The sequence below is a fragment of the Acanthochromis polyacanthus genome, chromosome 1 (genome assembly GCF_021347895.1).
Source record: "Acanthochromis polyacanthus isolate Apoly-LR-REF ecotype Palm Island chromosome 1, KAUST_Apoly_ChrSc, whole genome shotgun sequence".
NCBI lineage: Eukaryota > Metazoa > Chordata > Actinopteri > Pomacentridae > Acanthochromis > Acanthochromis polyacanthus.
The window spans coordinates 41,580,052-41,599,404 of NC_067113.1; the positions used below are offsets into that span (position 1 = coordinate 41,580,052).

At 41.1% G+C, this 19,353-nt stretch overlaps 1 protein-coding gene across 4 annotated transcripts in view; it reads right to left on the reverse strand.

Annotated features, from left to right (window-relative positions):
- ptn (pleiotrophin) overlaps nt 1-19,353 on the reverse strand; it is a 53,877-nt gene that overhangs the window by 7,101 nt on the left and 27,423 nt on the right. For all 4 annotated transcript variants that reach the window (XM_022208289.2, XM_051940159.1, XM_051941227.1 and 1 more), the window contains exons 2-4: nt 9,634-9,728; nt 8,213-8,386; nt 3,424-3,585 (exon numbers count right to left, since the gene is read on the reverse strand). In XM_022208289.2, coding sequence (XP_022063981.1) covers nt 3,424-3,585; nt 8,213-8,386; nt 9,634-9,727 — 430 coding nt within the window. In that variant the 5' untranslated portion in view covers nt 9,728. The remainder of the gene's footprint in view (nt 1-3,423; nt 3,586-8,212; nt 8,387-9,633; nt 9,729-19,353) is intronic.

A 19,353-nucleotide genomic window follows, 5' to 3' on the forward strand; every position in this document is an offset into this window, starting at 1 on the left:
CAGCTGCAGTCCAAAGACATGTAGGTTGAGTAAATTCACCGTAGGTGTCGATGTGAGTGTAACAAATACTGAAAGATTGGAAGCATGCACCCTTCCTCGCTCCCATTGCATTGTGGGATAAATTCCATCCCCCACAGCTATGAATACCATAAATAAAAATGGATACACAGATGGACATTTAGATGGCATTTTTCAAATTTAAAACCATATTACATTGTTTTTAATTGCACTTTGAACCACGAGTGCAACTGCAAGAGTGGGATTTGTCATTTTCATGTAAACGTATGCTGAAAATTAGCTCAAATATCATATTTTTCAAAGAGCAATCTCACATTATTTCACACACACAGAATAAAATGACATTTCTGATGCCCAGGATTCCTGTTTCCCCACCCTTCCACCCACCTCCCTATACTGTAAATCCGTATACATCTCCATATGTTCCAACAGTGGCACCCTGCACCGTGTATTTGCCGCGAAACATGCGAGTGTCGCAGGTGGTTAGTACAGAACAGCTCCTCGAGAAACTTCCTGTCACGCTGCATTAATGATGTGCCGCCGAGTGAGAAATTTAACTGATCCCTCCTTTGAAAGTCAAACAGAGTTGGACGTAAAATCTTAAGACAAACAGTGGAGCGGACAGACGTGTTACAGTTCACAGCACTGCAGACGTCTTGCACCGTCTCCGCAGCGCTCACGGTCGTCTTATCTTTGTAATTTGAGGGCTTAACCTGGCTGCGGTTGTTTGATGAAGCAACAGTAAAGGTTAAGCAAACTCCATGTGCAAACCTTGCGTTGCTCACATATGTCATCTGCTGAGCCCGATAAGGACTCAGTTTATGGACCTTTGGCAACCGTTCGCCGCTCATTATAATCCTGTTTGGACAATGGGGCATTCACAGTGGGTCAATTACATCCTTGTTTACCCGATTAACAAAAGACATTTGGATGGAATCAAATGTTTCTTATCACCAGTTTTACACCAAGCAGGCAGGAATTTATTCTATACACATCCTCATGGTTATTTAATAGTCTCCCATTAGTTCAAATCTCGTTTCGGCTCAAGTTTTCCGATAACTGTCCATTTCACATCGAATATGAGACGTTGAAGCAGAAACTCTCCCTGAGTTCAGTGTCTTTGACATGACAGAGGAAAGCTAAAAGCTTGTAATTACAGCTGAATAGTGAGTTAACCTCTTCACCCCTGCTTTAATACTGTCACTCACCACTTCAACTTAGCACTTAAGTAGGAGGATTTCCATCATGCTGATGCTGGACTGAATATGAATGTGAATCCCAGCTGACATTGCCATGAGATTAAATCATTTGCTGGGGTTTGTTGGATTTAGCAGAGATGCAATCAGTCGGAGATGCAGCAGGGGAGAAGATAAGCATCTCCTGAACCTACGCAGTCATTATCAGAAAGAAGTTACAAGTCCTTCCTCTTATATACCTTGATATGTATACATATCCTGTGTAAAATGGCATTCAGGTTCATTTGGACCTGTGTGTTACAAAAAAAGCACATCAAAAATGGCCCAAAATACACAAAGTCATCAGGAAGAGGCTCAGCAGAAGAAACAGAGACACCCAAGTAGTAAACATCCCTTCAGCTATAATTAATTAAAGCAAACCGACTGATCTAACATTCCCTGGAACTGTTTACAATGATGTGACAGTGAAATAAAGTCCTGGAAGGATTCTTGTCGTAAATCATCCGTTTGTTTCTGCATGCATCTGGCTTTTGATCCAAAGCAACCTAATGATGCGTGATTTCTCCGGGAAGTAGTAAAATACATTCCAGCTTTCAAAGTAGCCCAAAAAAGGAGAGAGTGTTGCAGCGAGGGTTCGAGGAGGGAGTGTTTTACCCCATCTGTCCATGAACGACGTTCGTAAAACACTTTGTCCTAGAAGAGTTCCACCGAAGTCGTATTGAGTACACAATCGGGGTCAACTGACTACTGGATTCTTACTACTCTAAACAGTTTTTTTTCCCCAATCCCCAACAAAAGAAATAATTTTAAAGATGGGCAACTTTGGCCTCTCTCCGTCTGTGGTCTCCAGCAACATCTCCTACTGATTGGTTGCATGTCAGGATTAATAGCCAATTGGCACCGAAAAGATTCATGAAGAGTTTCTTTTAATTAAACATTTGTAAACATAAAGTAACAAAAGCATTCTATGAAGTTTTGTGTTGAACAAAAGTCAAAGGTTTACTGCAAATATGTATGGAATTCCATGTATCTTTTATTGGTTTCCCTGGTTACTAATAGTCTGTATCAGGATTAGTCATGACAAAATTCAACACTATCTCCCAAAATGTGCTTTCTCATGCAACTACACTGCATTTCATTTCCATTTTTTAAAGAAATTGTTGTCTCTCTAAAACTTTCACAACAATAACTACTTGATAGAAGTTTGGACAACTTTGAGCACCAGAACTATGTGGTTAAGTTTGGGGAAAATAGCTCAGTTTGGATTAAAATACAACCCTTTCACTTGATATTTAAAGCTTCCCTTCCATTTTCTGCAAGACAAATTCCACCCCGTCTATAATAGACTGGTTGGCTGAAAAAGAGCAACAGCAAAATAAATGGAAACACTATGTTGATTTGAAACACATTTGTTAAAGTCACAAGCAAACATAATCCAGCAGAAAATAGATTTCCCTCGAAACAAAGTTGAGAATGCAGTTTGGTTGTATGGCAATGAAAAACCATGTTGGTCGATCTTCCTATACTGAGGTTCCCTGATGGTATCTTGATTTCCTCAATATGTTTCGTAAAAAGGATGGTTTTCTGTAGGAACCCCAATAGAAAGACCAGCTTCATAAACATACTGGCACACTGCAAACTGTTGAAGGATCCAGGACGTTGTGCTGAACTTTAGTAAAATGCCGTATTTCCACAGACTGAGTACTTACTTCCTGGCAGTGTTGGGCACTGAGGCAGTAATATGATTACTGTAATTCCAGTAATGCTCTTTTACTACAACAATTCCAGGGTCCACTTGTTTGCCGTCTCAGTTAAATGGAGGGTTTCTATCAGTTTTGTCTCTGGCTCTGCATGCTTGGTGTGGCGACTGGAAGTGTGCAGACAGACGGTGCAGAAGAATGACTCCAAAGTTGACTTTTATGCATTTAAATACAAAATCAAGCCTACATTATGTAAAATCTCCGCTTCTAGGAAATACAAAGCCTGTCATTTTGTCTTTCTACTTGCACTGAATACAGAATATACAACATAAGAGTGATTTAGAGACATTTAAAGGCATAAGGTGGGCTCTGAAACTGCACTCAATGTGGAGGCCCACATCCCACAGTTCTGAAGACACGGTGATTCATCAACAGGACTTCAGTGCAGCCCCTGCACGTCCGACGAGGGCTACACTTTATCTAGCCATGATTTATTCCTCTCAGCCTACCTTGCAGCTTGGTCTTGGGGATTTTCCCACAAGGCTTGGTGGCTGTGACGGTGGCGGCGCAGGTGGCGTCCATGAGCGCTCGCTTCAGCACTCCCGTTCTGTTCTTCTTGCCTGTCGCCAGATCACACTCCCCCCAAGCCTGGAAGTCATACTTGCATTCCCCTATAGCACACAAAGACAGCGCATACTTAATTACATGCTTTTGTTCAGCGGAGAAGCTCAGAAAACCTGGCAAAAAAGACACTTTTGTTATAAAAAGCAGTCAATTGCAATCAGTGACTGTAATAAGCCCCCTGAGCCTGGAGAGTTGTGAGTCATAGACTCTGAATAGCTCTTTGATGAGTAGTTTGCTATTTCGTCCTCTTGTCAATAGAAAGTGTCCAACATCCAGAGCGACTTCACAAGACGCTTCTCTGAACAACAAGATAAAAGCTGCCTCTGCAAACAGGAACAGATGGTTGCTTCACAGTTTGGATCTTACAGTTTCTATATGATGAAGCCTGTTACCAGATGAGCATAATCAAAAACAGCCAGGCTGCTGTTCATCTCAGACATAATGGACAGATAGGATCTGAGCGGCAGAGTAGTGGAAGTACTTTCAGCAGGACTATTTCACATACGTGCTTTCATTTGATTTTGCATTCATCCCGCCTTAAAGTCAACCACACAGGATGCGAGATTGCTCAGGAAAACGAGAGCAGTGGCTTCTGCATGTGATAGAAATGGGTTTGAAGACGCATGTGTACGTGCTCGGAAGTGTTTGTTTGGGTACTATGTGGCCATGTACCTCATATCTCCTTCCATTATTTTGTTGCCAATCTAGCCGGGCTCCCTCGAGGCTGTGACACTCATTCGTCATCTTCCTCTCACATGAAAGCGTCCGACCCCTTGTCACTGCCTCTGAGATCCCAGGGTGCTCATCAGAGGAGGGGAGAGGTGGGAGACGGGGGTGAGGAAAGGCGGGATGGAGAGTAAAGACAGGGAGTGACAGGGGCCATTGTTGCGAGAATCCTACAGGGACTTCCTGAGCAACCAACTTAAAAAAAAAGCCTTCATACCTGTAATTTGTCCCTGGGAGAGAACTCACTCGCTGTCTCCTGGGAGTTTGTCAGGCAGCACATGTCCTCTTTTTGAGGTGTCACACAGGTGAAGGCAAAAAAAATAACAAAAAAAATGGCTGCAAAAGTACGATGAATGGTCATTGATGAGTGGGTGTGTTCGCAAAGTCCAATATCTCTGAATGACATCTCTGCATTTATAGAGATCATTTAGAATCACAAGATTAGTTTTCTGGTCCGGGAAAAAAAACTCCAATCAGATACAATATTAAAACCACTGACAGGTGAAGTGAATGACATTGATTATCTTGTTACAGTGGCACCGCTGGAGAGGAGGGATACATTTTAGGCTGCAAGTGAAGAGCCAGTTCTTGATGTGCTGGATGCAGGGAAAATAGGCGTAACAATCAAGCAGCGTTGACAGGGGCCAAATTGTGTTGGCTGGACGATTGAGTCAGAGCATCTCCAAAACAGGAGGTCTGGTGGGGTGTTCCCGGCATGCAGTGATTAGTACCGTGGGTGTCCAGCGCTCATCGAGGCGCATGGGGAGTGAATACTGGCCTGTGTGGTCTGACTCCACAGAACACCTACTGTAGCACAAATTGTTGAAAGCTTTAACGTCGGTGATGATAAATGAAAGGTGTCTGGACACACGGATCATTGCAGCCTGCTGGGTAGCTGTTAGAGCTGCCATGCTGCTGCTGAAATGCCTACAGTATGGTGCAAATGCATTGTTCATCTGGGGAACAGATGACAACAGGATGTACTACAGGATAAAGGTCAAAGGTTCTTTATTGTCATATCATTCCACATTTGCACATGCAACAATACGAAATTGGACCCTGGTCCCGGTTTCAGCCATAAAGACAATATAAAAACTTCCATAAAAGACAATATAAGTATAAAAAGCCACTACTAATATATACAACCTACAACATAAAACACAACAGGCAGTGTGCTGCTCTGGGCAACGCTCTGGAAACCTTTGATTCTGGCATTTATGTGGATGTTACTTTGACACCTTCCTAAGCATCGCTGCTGACCCACATGCACCATATATTCCCTGATGGCAAAGACCTTTTTCAGCAGGATAATGCTTCCTGTCACACTGTGAAAAATGTTCAGGAATGGCTTGAGAAACATGACGGAGCTTGAGGTGTTGACCTAGCCTCTAAAGTCCCCAAAACCTTAAATGATTGAGCCAGCAAGCCACTTCTGGCACATTTTGCCCATCGTGTCTGTGCTTTTTAATCTATGCATGCGTCATTTCTGCAGCGTTTAAGTAACACGCAAGGTGGTTAAGGTCAAAGGTCACAACTAAATGGTGTGCCTTCTGTTGGGATGTGCTGGCATGCCCAGACAATCCATAAAGACCCCACCTTACAACTTTGAGGACTTAAACGATGTGCTGCTAATGTCTTGACACCTGATGCAACAGAGCACCTTTAGGACTCTTGTGGAGTCCTTACCTCAGTGGATTACAGCTGCTTTGGCACCACAAGGGAGACAAAATTAGGCAGGTGGTTTGAATGCCGTAGAGATAGGGTAAGTAGCCTGGACATCCGGAGGGAGCTCGAAATAAAGTCACTGCTTCATCATGTCTGATTACTCCTGGGCGCTTTCCTTTTTAAGATTATCTGGGCACACCCAAAATAAGAGGAAAACCCCAGGGTGGTTTAAGAGGTCACTGGAGGGATTACGTATCTTTTATGGCCTGGGAACACCTTGGGATCCCCAACGAGGAGTTGGAAAATACTGCTGTAAGAGAGACATCTGGAATGCACTGCATAGTGTGTTGCTACCAACACAGAATAAGTGGAATAAAAGTGATAGATGGGCGGATCATTTTAAGGCCTTCAGTAGAAAATACCAACAATGGGTTGTTGAATTGTTGTCATATAGAATGTTTTTCCTCCATAGGACTGAAACAGTCTGTGTGTGGGCAGATTATGTGTTGAATCACATTAATGCAAACATATGTAAGTGAAAAATCTGGATAGCGTACGCAAAAAAATGTGTGCTGTTTTAATTTATTCACTCTGCTGTTAGATTATTGTCATCATTCCTTCTGTTTACCTTTCATTTTTGTTTAAGTTTTAATGCAAATTCTGTTCAAAACAGCTTGGATGCTCAAATAATTTTTTTTTTTTTGCTTAAAAAGCTACTTAAATTCTACATATTATGCATATTATATCCAATTAAAAAGAAAAGATTAAGAAATAAACTTGAAAAGCATTAAAGTTCAGACAAATGATTTATCTCATATTTATCAATTTCATGCACTTTTATTTCCAAATGCATCACAACATTATAGATATGTGCATTATGCTTCCAAGACTAGCCACAATGTGTATACTTTTTCATATATTTTCCATCAGGTATCAGCTTTCACCTCTTTTAGGATCATTTATCTGTTTGAGCTTTGTGTCTGTGGATTCATCATCTATCAGCTATTGTATCACACTGTATGATCCTCGCTCTGGTTTATTATATTCAGATCCATTAGCTGCAGTGTTTGGTACCTTTGTCACCTGACCCACAGGTGTTTCTCTTTTTGTGGCTCATGTTGGGGGCTCCACATATTGTAACGTTTATACTCCGCACATTGCTGTGTAATAGTTTTCTAAGCTGCAAAGCACAATTTGGGCCATGCGCTGCACATTTAAAACCACTGTTAGCCTAGTTTTCACTAGTTTGCTTTTAAGGCTCTTTTGGGGTTTAATCAGATAGAACAGTTGTGCTAAATGGGCTGCCAGATCTTTCATGCTCAGAATCTCAGAACTACACACAGAAAACTCTATAATTCTCAGAGCTCTTGTAATGGTATGGACCTAAAAGCACATTATGTCGCCAGTTAATAGCTGCCTACCAGTACTCACCCTACAAGTCAGCTGCAAGTGTCTTTTAATTAATGGCGAACAGACATTTTCTAAAAGCAGATCGAGCTGCCACTGGGTCTTCTAACACCTTTTCTGACACATTGTCTGGGTCTCAGGTACCAAATGTTACGCAGTTTATTTATTTTTTAATGACAAAAATACCCCAAATAAAAAAGCCACTGTTTTCATTTGCAAGTCTCACCAGGCTCTACAATACAATCTGCGATCGTCAGGCTTTTCTTTTCTGCTCTTTTCTTACCTCAAGTAACTTTCCCTAATTTAAAGGCCAGAGGCATGTAACCCAAACTTTCTGCTGCTATAATCTATATTGCCACTTAGTGGGGCCATTATTTCCTGCACTGTGTTCATCATTTGTGACAGGCTCATTGCAGAGCAGCAGGCTCCTGCCTGACAGGCCTTACCGTGGGAACAAAAGTCCCCCAGGCTCCACTCTGTGAGATGTTTCAGCTGTAAAGGCTGTGCTGTCTCAAGCCCAAAACACAAATGACAACGCTGGATGATTATTCCTGTGCTTTCCATTACAATGTCACACATTCTCAACAGACATTTTCTGTTGTACCTCTAATTAGCTAGCTTACGCATTCTTATTCTGGAAATGGGGCCATTGTTTGCGGGAATGACGGGCCACGATAGATTATGGGGAATGTGGAGGAAGACAGATGGGAGCCGTGCGCCTGTACGGAGCTCTCTGGGCGTTTTAGAATTTTCATGTCATTAAAAGCAGACCTTTTAGATTGTGCAAAGAAATATCTGATGAATTCCACTTCAAATAGATCCAGATTTTCCCCCTTTTCTACACAGCACAGTGTGAGTGTGAACCTTTCTTCTTACCTCCAAACTTCTTCTTCCAGTTGCAGGGGATCTTGCAGCGTTGGGTCTTGATGGTCTGCTTGCAGTCGGTGCCGGTGCGCGTTCCCTCCCTGGTGCCGAGTCCACAGTCGCCCTCATTGGCTACGCATACGCTCCACTGCCACTCCCCACAGTCCGACTTACGCTCCTTCTTTCCTGTAGGATCAACAACACACTTTTAACACGTATCCCACTAACACGGAAGATAGACTGAGCGGAGGATGCCAACCATTTCCCACACGGTCTTGGGCGGTGTTACTGCAGAGGTGGGGGGAAAAATGTTTATGCACCTCTATCTGGAGCTACAAAAGGTTTTATAAAGTCTGATCGACTGGACTGAAGGTTTGAAAATAGATCAAATCTGAGGGATATGGAGATAGAAAGAAGTGATCTCTGTTGCCTGCTCTTTATCTCTGCTAAGGGAAGTAGCTAGCGGTTACCTTAGCTTCTCTTAGCAAAATACACTTAATGTAGGGCCTGAGCTGACTATCTGTAGACTATCCATCCATCCAGGATCTATACACTAGCTAAGCAGTGTGATAAGCAAGTAAACCTACGATTTAGAATCACCCATTAACGTCTATCTTGGGTCCAACATTGGATGGCATTGTATTCCTGCAGTGCAACTGTGGCTCAGACCCTGGTTAAGAGACAGTTCATCCTTTAAACATCTGAGTGTTTTACATTAAAATTATATAGTTTTAATGTGTTTTTTCAGTCATGGATTTAAAAAGTTGGTTTCAAGTCCTAATAACTAAATGTACCAGATGCCTTCTTCACATGGTCTAGTGTTCCTGGGATTTTAGCATGTCAGACCTTAAGAGTGAGATGCAAATGTTAACTTCGTTTAAGATCTCACATCAGTTTTGTCTTTTGTCTTTTCTCATTCATGTGTCTCACATCTACAGTTTTGGTTAGAGGGAAAAAAAACCTCGTTAAACATGTTTGTTTTTTATAGAAACCAGAATTTGAAACTGCTACTTGCAGTGTCAACTAAAGTATTTACTCCCTCTTAGAATTTCATTTTATTTCAGGGCTACTGTAATGACTTCGGATGCTCACACTCATCTCCAATGCAAATTAACTTTATTCCCTTGAATTTAAATTAGGTTAAATGTTGTTTTCTTTACCCAAGTGCGATTTATCGGACTTATTTTCCCCTTTAGCAAAATATAACTATTTGTTTCTGGTAAATGCTCTAAGGACACCAATTGCTTTAATCTGAAAATAGTTTTTTTATTGTCATTATTTTCATGTATTTTTTAGGAGTTGTGTCCAGCTGAATAAGTTGTTCACAGGGACATTGCTCTGTAATAACCTTGCATGCAAACTATTTTGAGGTTTATTGACAGGAATTGCTTCCCCATCATCTAACAAGTACACTGTTGGCTTGTGGAACTCACCTTGTTTCTCTGCTTTGCCTCCTTCACCTGCCATCACCGTTAGCACCAGGAGTGCCATTACAGCCACCCGTGTCCACTGCTTCTGTCCATTCATTCTGAAAGTGACACAAGACAGCTGTGTAAAGAAGAATCTCTTCCAAGTTTGCTCAGTTCAGCACAAATCCAGCAGTTCTGCCTGGGAATGTGTCGTGTCTACGTATGTCAACTAAAAATGACTTCATTTCAAAACTCTCTGTTTTGAGACTTGGAAATGCACCTGAACGTGACAAGTTTAGTGGTTTGGAGGAAAGAAAAACAACAGTTGTCCAAAATCCCATGAGACCAAATGCAATCGCCTGGAGAATTTCCATCTGTCATCTTGTGTCATTTTCCCTGTGCAGTATTCCAATATCAAGCTTTTGTATGTCTGCGCTGTTTATTGTTGTATTTGCTGTCAGTCTCAGTGAATTCTTGTCACAGTTAGGTAAAAACACCACACAGGTTTGATTTGATTTGCCCAAACTCCTGTCTCCTTCAGTATGAAGCCAGAAGAAGAGCTGCTAATCATTCTCTGTTGCTCTGGTATGGACTGGGAATCAAACTTTTTTTCATTTTTTTCCTTAAAGAATGTCTCTGTTAGACCTAAAATGCAAATTTGTAACACACAGATTCACATACCACACATAAACAAATGTTAATGTACTAATAACATAATAATAACAACAATCATAACAAAAATTAATTTCAAAACAAAATACAACGAAACCAACGGTCACAGGAAAAGCAAACAAGTTTATTTAAGGTTGGAAATTAAATATTAGTTATTGCCTGTCATCGGAGCTAACTAAATTAGCTTTCTCAATAAATATTTTAAAAAGTAAGAAATCATATTTGTTACTGACGGATTGTGATCTTATGTGTGTTTCCCACAAGTTGCAGAATCGCATACATTAATTAAACATCTGGTTTTCATACAGTGCAAAGTTCCAAGCAGGACAAGTTGTATTGTTGGGTAGTGTGAGTGCAATATTGAGTAGGCTACAGTTATGTTGTTGTTGTTTTTTTTTGCACTTCCCATTGCCCCCTGAAACCATATTAGAATCATAATATACCTTTCAGAGTGGTATAACCTTAACAAATAGACAAACACTGTTCTTGATTTTTTTTTTTTTTTACTCAGTGTAAACCACAGACTGCCTGTTAAAGATGGAAGTAGCTTCTGGGTTTAAAAAGTGAAACCAATGTCGAATGAATGACCAGCAGAGGGCGACAAAAAGATCTCTTATCTACTTTAATACAGACTGCCGTTAATATTCTAAATTATCTTCCAAATTAAAGTGAAAAAGAGATCAAATAGGGCATTTTGTGACTGACAAGTCGTCACAGTATGAATATTTGTAGTGTCCTCAAATATTCAGTCAGATCCATCTCTCACTCCAAGATGTTCTTCTAAATACCAAACTCAAGGATTCAAAGCTGTAGTCAAAAACCAATCAGTGATGTGATCTTGGCTACATAATTTCTTTTATATACAGTCTGTCTGTGATGTAGACAAATAATTTCGTGTTTATATTGTTTTGTAAAATGTTGTAACTGACACCTACCAAACCCAGATAAGTCTTATATAGTTTTAAGAAGCAAGATTTTACATCCAAAACAGAGGTACCTTGTGGAGTTTGGATGCGAAGAATGCAGGTTTAAAATCAGCTTTTTTCGTACGAGGTAGAAGGGGCATTCAACGTGTTTGTTAGAAGCACTAACTTTAGAGAGTACAAACGAGTGTAAATGAAAACGGAGCACACAGTGTTCTGGGTATCAGCCAGATGTGACCTGTCCCATTTTGAGATTGGTGTCAGCTTGATGTCACCTTACATAAAAGTGTTTCCCACACAATCAGAGAGAATTTAAAATCCACAACAGGAGAAATGTTGAACCTGTGACTCCTCTAGTTAATATCAATAATGCAAAATAGAAATGTTTTATGTGTTTTCATATAAAAGCATAGCTGAAGTTGAAATCAAACTGGACTTTTCTTTGCTTTTCTGCTGCCATAATATATACAGTAAGAAAACAGCCCAGAGGTTTGGAGTTTGAAAGACTTGCGAGGCTTTGAGCCCAAACAGGCTTACCGAGGCGCTCAAGAAAAGATTGCACCTGCAGCAAAAAAACAGAACAAGCTGGCCTCTATTATATTGTCACTGTGCAAATATTGGAGCCGTCAGAGAAAATATGGATTTTGTCATCCGTCTTTTTGTTGTTCATTGTCTTGACAGAGCTGCGATATTAGAGATTCCAAATTTAGTTGGTTTAAGGTTGAACAAATCAAACCAAGATATTACCCATCTGAATTTCCTTCCTTATTTGATCTTCAACACAAAGCTGCTACTGTCACTTTCACCAGCCTAATGCACCGGGATGAAGTTATTGCACAAACCCCATTCTTCTTGTCTGAGCTGCCCTCTTCACTTTTTATTTTTTTGTGTGTGCGCGAGAGCCTCCAGCAGACAGTGATCTCTGGGAAGGAGAGAGCATGAGACTGAGGCAATTACTAAGTGTCTGACGCCAAGAACGCTCCTCTGTGCTCGAATTCTTGTAAAACAGGTAAGCCTGGCAGCGGAATAATATGCATTTGTCATTTTTAATTCATCATGGACTGGCTCTGAGCCCCTCATCCCACTGTGCAATGTTTCTGCATTCCCAACTTTCTATTTCACTCAATTAAGAAGGTATTCAAAGCTTAGATCTAGTTCTTGAATGTTATTAAAGTGTGTTTTATGTCGTCGTTAATGTCTTGCTGCGGTTCTTAGAAACTCATAATGAGCCTTACGGTGACGCCTGTAGTTTGGAAGCTGCCACACTCAGAAAAGTATGAAATCAATCATACGAAGGATTCAGATGGCTTTTCTGGCAGCCAGACAAACCCCTTTTTGATTAAATAGTTCCAAATCCATCTCCCACTTTTTTTTGTTGACTCTTTTTAAGGGGTTCCGAACCATTCATCTCTATAACTCCCCCTCAAAAATGAAAAAAATCCCAACTGTAAGAAGTTCGTACAATGAGTTCTAAGAGTTTCATGGAGCAAACCCAATGAAAGCTCTTCGATAAAGATCATTTTCCAAGTAAAAGGCATTGTGGCCTTTCAAGAGATAAGAAAGCCTTTGCCTCAGTTAGTCTCGCACAGAATGATGAGCTCCGGTGCGGTGGAGGCATAATAGCGGCTGATGACTTTGAATGAGCAACCCTTACAGTAGGAGGTTAAAGAAAAATAAGTCTTGGAATTAAGCAGACTTAACCATTTCCCCTGCAGCCGGAAAATCTTCTGAAGTGACAAGTTTCCCCTCCCTAAATGAAAGTCGCCATGTAGCTCCTATTTCTGGAGCATGACAGCACCTACAGTATAATGGATGACGGGGTGGTTGGGAGCATTTGAATATCACTCGGTAGGCATGTGTGCCGCCTGTGTAACACTCAAATAAGAGGCACTCGGGAGGGCCAATTTAAGGGAAACCCACCTGCTTTTCTATAAATGCCTTCCCTGGCTCTCTGTGCACACAGTCAGTCGGAGACACCTATAGCTCTGACAGCAACAAGAAGAGTTTAAAAACACTCATGTTTCTCCTTTACAAGTCACAGCACCTGGCAACCTGAGCATGACGCAGCCTCTTGTCAAGAAACACAGCCCTATAATTTGACTAAAGAAGTGGGGGTTACGCATGAACTCGATTCACCACCATCTCTTGAGTGGCATCTTCCCTTATTCTAGCCAACAACGAGCTGGAGTTTAGTCTTGCAGGAGACACATTCTGTCAGAATTCTTTTATTTCCAAAAGAATATAATAAAATCCTTATATATTCCAATGCTCTGCTCAAGTTGATTCTCAAGCAGCCTGACAAGAGTAAAGAAAGTCATTCATCATTACTCAGCTTGTCCCCAGATTCTAAGCCAGATATTTTAAGGCAGGATATTGAAGGTTTTAGTGATGGGAACCTCTTTAAATAAAAGCTGTTTTCTGCCCTGGAGGTTGTTGTAAGACTATACGCTTTAGAAAACTTTGTGAAGACTTCGTGAATTTCTTTAAAAAGGATCTAAAAGAGGTTAGATTATTTGATATTGTTTAGTGAGAAAAAGAAATGAGGTCAAACGAGGCCTTTGTAACCTTTGCTGGATGCTACAGATTATTTTATAACATACACACCAATGCCGTGTTGGTCACTGGGAACAATTTGGGGTTCAGTGTCTTGCCCAAAGACACTTGGAAAGGCTAAAGATCAAACCACAAACACTGACTTTGTAAAATTCTGATAGTAGGTATCATTAAAATACAGATGTGTCGCCAAGGGATGCAATGATCACATCTAAATGCATTCTGAATTACTAATTTGCTGCACAACCTGGACAAAAAAACTAAGAATGTCGTTAACCCATTGGTTTTTGCAGCATATAATGCTGCTCTTACTTTACACTGGCAATCCTCCTGATTGCATATGCCATTGTCCATTTAAATTCCATTATATTTTCTATACAAGTCATTTTTAATTGGCATCATTGCATGCATCTCTCGTATTTGTCACAGTGGAACCTGAACCAAATTAATACTGTGCAGTATGTATGGGCCATCAGGTGATTAGTTTTTATGTCGTTCATATGTGTGGTCAACTCACCACACTCAGCCAGAGACACACACATTCAGGTTATGTGCATTTACTGTGAAATTACCGGTATTCTTGTTGTTATTTTAGATGAGACTGCATAGTCACCTGTCTTCTTTAACAGGCTGAAATCTATTGTTTCTGTGGGACTGGACAACATCAGACTCTTGGTTCTATCTGGTGAAGTTTTAACGTCACTTTGGTTGATGAAAAGTTTTAGAATGTTTGAAAGTCAGTTTACAGTTCAGTAAATCTCTTCACCAAACAACGAATGGCAAAGACCTGCAGTTCCTTGAATGGCCACTTGAGGGCAACTCGAAAAGCCAGTCAATCCCCATATGGTAACATGACTGAATTTACAGCAGAAATACAGGCTGGTGCAAAAAATGGTTTTGGTGTCGCTAATTTCCTTATTCATGCTAACTGTATGGGGGTGCATTTTTATAAAAACTCACCTGCTGAAGTTGTGTTAAGGCTTAACATTATGCATTATTAAGGGTGTGGCCATTTGTATGGGAAGGTGGATGCTGCCACAGACGCTGCATTACCCAGAGATGTTTGCAAGGTTCACCTCAGCTCCTCTCACATTCCACCTCTTTTCTTATTTTTGGTTTAAGCGTGAGTTCGGAGGCACCAGTACTGCCAAAATGGCGACGATTGCAGCCACCACAATAAGAAATCTTGGCTGGTCCATTCATCTCTATGTACAGTCGATGGTCTGCATGAAGCAGGGTAAACAGTAATTATTGAATTCTGGATTATTGTTTAATATATTCACTAATTTCACAGACAATGGCAATGAGAATTTGAATCATAATGCAGTCTAAGTATAGAAATCTAATACAGAGATGGGAACAGGAGAGATGAATGTTTGCAAACCTCACACTGAGGGCGGCTACTTTAGCTGGAACATCAGAAGCATTCAGTGGTCGCTGTGGCTCATGAGCCAGTGAGAATTAGTCCTATCAAAGACGCTCATTTTCCCCATTGATCCGGACACATCTGTGGGTTCCTGGTGAGGGGAATGGAGGAGAATAAACCAGCACAGGCCTCAAATCAATGGACCTTCACTGACTCCTTGTGTGCTTCAGCAAAGACGCACTAGAAGCTCCACCGATCTGGAGCGCAGACAAACATCAGATTCAAAACGCTCTCCTCTCTGTCATTAGGAGTGACGCAAGCCCCGCCGAGCGCACAAAGGAGAATCTATTTATATGATCAGATCCTTTGCTGGTCTTTGATACGAAGGCAGGAGGCGACGGAGTCAACGGCGTAGGAATAAAGAACAGAGAGCAGCTTAATTAATCAATTATATGACCCAAGAAAAGGGGGCTCGCTTGGATTATTAGCTGCACCGGCTGAGCGAAAACAGATTTTTCACCATTATCCTTGTGTGAAGAATGAATTTTGGCTTCTTTGATTTGTGAACTTTTCACAATCAGGGTTCATAATCAGAGAACCTATAAATACATATGGGGACCATGTAATTAGGCAACAGCTCCTCAGTGATGTGTTAATAATGAATGCAAATATTATCACGAGACACATGTATGCATTTGGTATCACTTGGCTGCATATGAATTATACATGTTTTTTAATAGCCCTTTTCCTCTTGAGGTTGAAAATCAAAGGATGTAGTTTCCAAAGGCAAGTCTCCCAGCTTTCTCTGGCAATCATACCATATTTAGAGGTGTTTATCCTCTTTTTTTGTTGTTGTTTTATAGCAGAAATTTGTGCCTTTTGCTTTACTTTCATGAAGCACACAAATGCAATAAACAGCATTTAGCATACATAAATATACATATCCGTCTCTAAAAGGAACATTAAATAAGATAATAACGCTATGAATCAAAGAACAATCACACAGATATGATTCTTCACTCGGCCGTGCGGGGATTTATAGTCGGTTTCAGTTCTTCATTGTGCTGTCGAGCCAATAACTTCATTGTTTTGCTTTCACTCTCACCCTTGTTTGTATGTTCCGAATGCAAAAGCCACTATGTATGCAAAGGTGTTGATGGAATGAGGCAGAGTCTGAACGTGCTGTCGGGAGTTGCGCTCCAGTTGGTCGTTGAGAATCACTGATCTGACACCAAATCCAAGCACAAAAGACACAACGCAACTCATGAAGGCAAGCACTGAACTGTGATGGATAAACAACACCCTGCACACATCCAAAATCAAACATCAAGGGAATATTTACAGCAGATGGAGGCGCAGAGCTGATGCATTTGCACTTACAGATGATAAATATTAAATATTAATTCGACTTTATGAACTTCGTTGTAACATTAGACCTGTTAATGGTTATTTATTTGCTTTTCTTCTGCCCTCAAGTGGCCAAAAAATGAGCTATTGCAGCTCTAGTTGTTCATTTTCCTTCAGAGAAATGTTTAAAGAGACATTTAGACCCACATTCTAAATTATTTATGCACAGACATCTAAAATGCTTCAACATTTGGGTATATATTCATGCTCAGACAGTTCAAAAAAATCCTATTCATGCATTATTATTTCAGTGATTACTGGACGGCCTGGTAAATCTATTAAATGGACCTGCATTCAGCCGGCCTTACAATGTGTAAGCGCTGTTCTGATGCTGACATGTTCCAACAGGGGACAAAGCGTAATAGCACTGGAGCAAGCCATCACTCCAAACCTATCTCATCTGCTAAGTAACAAGAGGGATGGCAGCCAAACATGTTCCATGACGTAAGGCTGATTGACAACTAAACAACAGACCAGCAAGTAAAAAAAAAAAAACAACTCCATGTGCACTTGGTGCCAGAGAAAGCTGTGGATGGCAAATGGAAAACATGCAGCAGTAAGCGTGTTTTGTCTCATGTAATAAGCTATTTTCCACCAGTTCCCCCTCTAGCCCTTCCGTCATTACAGAGTCAACTCTCAGTTTTGGAGGAGCATTTTAGATCAAATCGGAAGGGAAAGGTGCTTTAAGTTCAGCACCCGTCGTTCTCTTCAAAGTGATAAATTCTGGTTTAATGTTTAAAAGTCATTCGAGTCAGTCGTGGCTCAGCAAAAATGAACTGAATGTGCTGCTCTTACGTCTAACAAACAAGTTGAATGTATTTTCCATGTAAAGTAATTCATTTACAGCAATGTTTCATTGAATCTCTTCAATTTTACACTACTGTTATTTAATTTAGTCTCAACGTTTCATGAGAATACGGATTCTTGTTTTCTTGTCAGCCTATTTTGATTTCAGAAATGTGTGTTATCTTAGCTCCAAAGAAGGCGGGAAATCACAAAAAAAGTTTGGTTGAAAGATATGTTTTTGCCCTCGGTTCTCAGGAGGACAAACAAGTTCAGTGAAAGGCAGCATTTTACCTGGGATAGGCTAGCATTTAAGGTCGCAAATTCTTATAAACATTTAAAATGGAAACCTACTAGAATTAGCCTAGCCGCGCTAGACAACCCCTCTTCAATGAGTTTAATTCTCTGCCAGGGTGGGCCTAGTTACCCTCGGTAAGCCTCGAGGTTGGATGCTCCTAAAACTGGCCGACGAATCACCATGAAGTGTAGAGTCAGAAGGCGGGCGTAACTAAGTGACGACAGAGGCGCGACGATTCTGACAGAAACAACCGGAAACAACTAGCCTAGCCGCGCTAGACAACCCACGGCAACGAATTTAATTCTCTGTCAGGGTTGACAACAGTCGTTGAGCTCCATTAGCACCGACTCTGAATAATCTTTCTGTTAACATGTCTGTAATATACTTGAGCTTCACCCATTGACTGTATAAATAAGGCTTCACCGAACTCCCGCATCCTCTGATTTCCGGCGCTCTAGGAGCCTATTCGTTCCACTGATTGGTTTTATACCTACCCAACTGCTGCAGAGTGATTTCAAAGACAACCTTTTAGCCCGCCTCCCTCCCTGTGGAGAGTTCCTAGACCCTTGCGTCTTCAGACCTGGGTCTAGCGCGGCTAGGCTATACTAGAACTGCAATCTAAAATGATATCATGGTATTGCATCCAAGCATGCCACTGCAGGTGCCTTGCACATGCCATGTCTACGTGTTTCCAGCTTTTCATGTGTTATTTTAGTGTTAAAATAACAATGGTTAAGGTTAGGGTGAAGGTCAGTTGGAGGGAGTCATTTGTCACTGCAACGACATGCAAAATGCAAAATGCAAAAAAAAAAAAAGCATTCCAATAACATGCCAAGTAGTTTGACATGTCACACACTTTTTCCAAACTAAGAGGAACTACCGAGTAGCAACAGACTGCACACATGCATGTATAGAGATGTCTTTTTTTTCTTCCTTCTCTTCGCTGGCAAGCAAAATCACTACATCAATGTCCAAATCACATCAGATTCCAAATGCAGTCTGATTAATGTACTCGCCTGCCCATGATTCTTTTGTGCTGTAAGACAGTGAGCATGGGAAGCATCTGGAGCAAGGCGCCATGCAGACAGGTTGCTTGGTGGGAAGTGGCTCAACTAAATGCTATTTAGAGGGATGTAAAAATGCCTCTTTAATGATGTAAAGTGAACTATTTTTCCTAGATGATCCAGGTTTACCTCCTTGGCTCATGATGCATCAACTCGCAGAGCATACAGGAGCATGGATACGGCACACGTCACCGGCCACCTGTGCTGTGTTAGAGCGCACAGTGTTGAAAGCCAGATGGATGAGCCTGCGTAGTGCTGGTGGCAAGCTGCTCTTCTGTACAGCCGTGAGAAAGCATGTCTGATTATTGTTGTCTTTTGCACAATATTGCCGTGAATAACAGCATTATCTGGCCGAGCAAACCACTGAAGACGCTCCAGATGACCACCCACAAGGCCCCTCAAAGTGCCTTCGCAACAACTTATTCATTGTAAGAAACATTCAAACTTATTGGTGACAAATTTAACATGACAGCTTCTATTCCATTACAGCTGTGAAAGTGATTTTTTTTTTCATCTGTCAGCAATGCTCTGCAGATATTTCGGTACGTCCCGCAGGTTTTTCCAGAAAGCCTCAGACACACGCCGCTCAATGCTGCATAAAGCTCCATCAGCAGCAAATAACGAAGGTGCTAAATGGTACTCACTTCTCGCTTTACTTTCAGTGGAAAACAAAAGGCA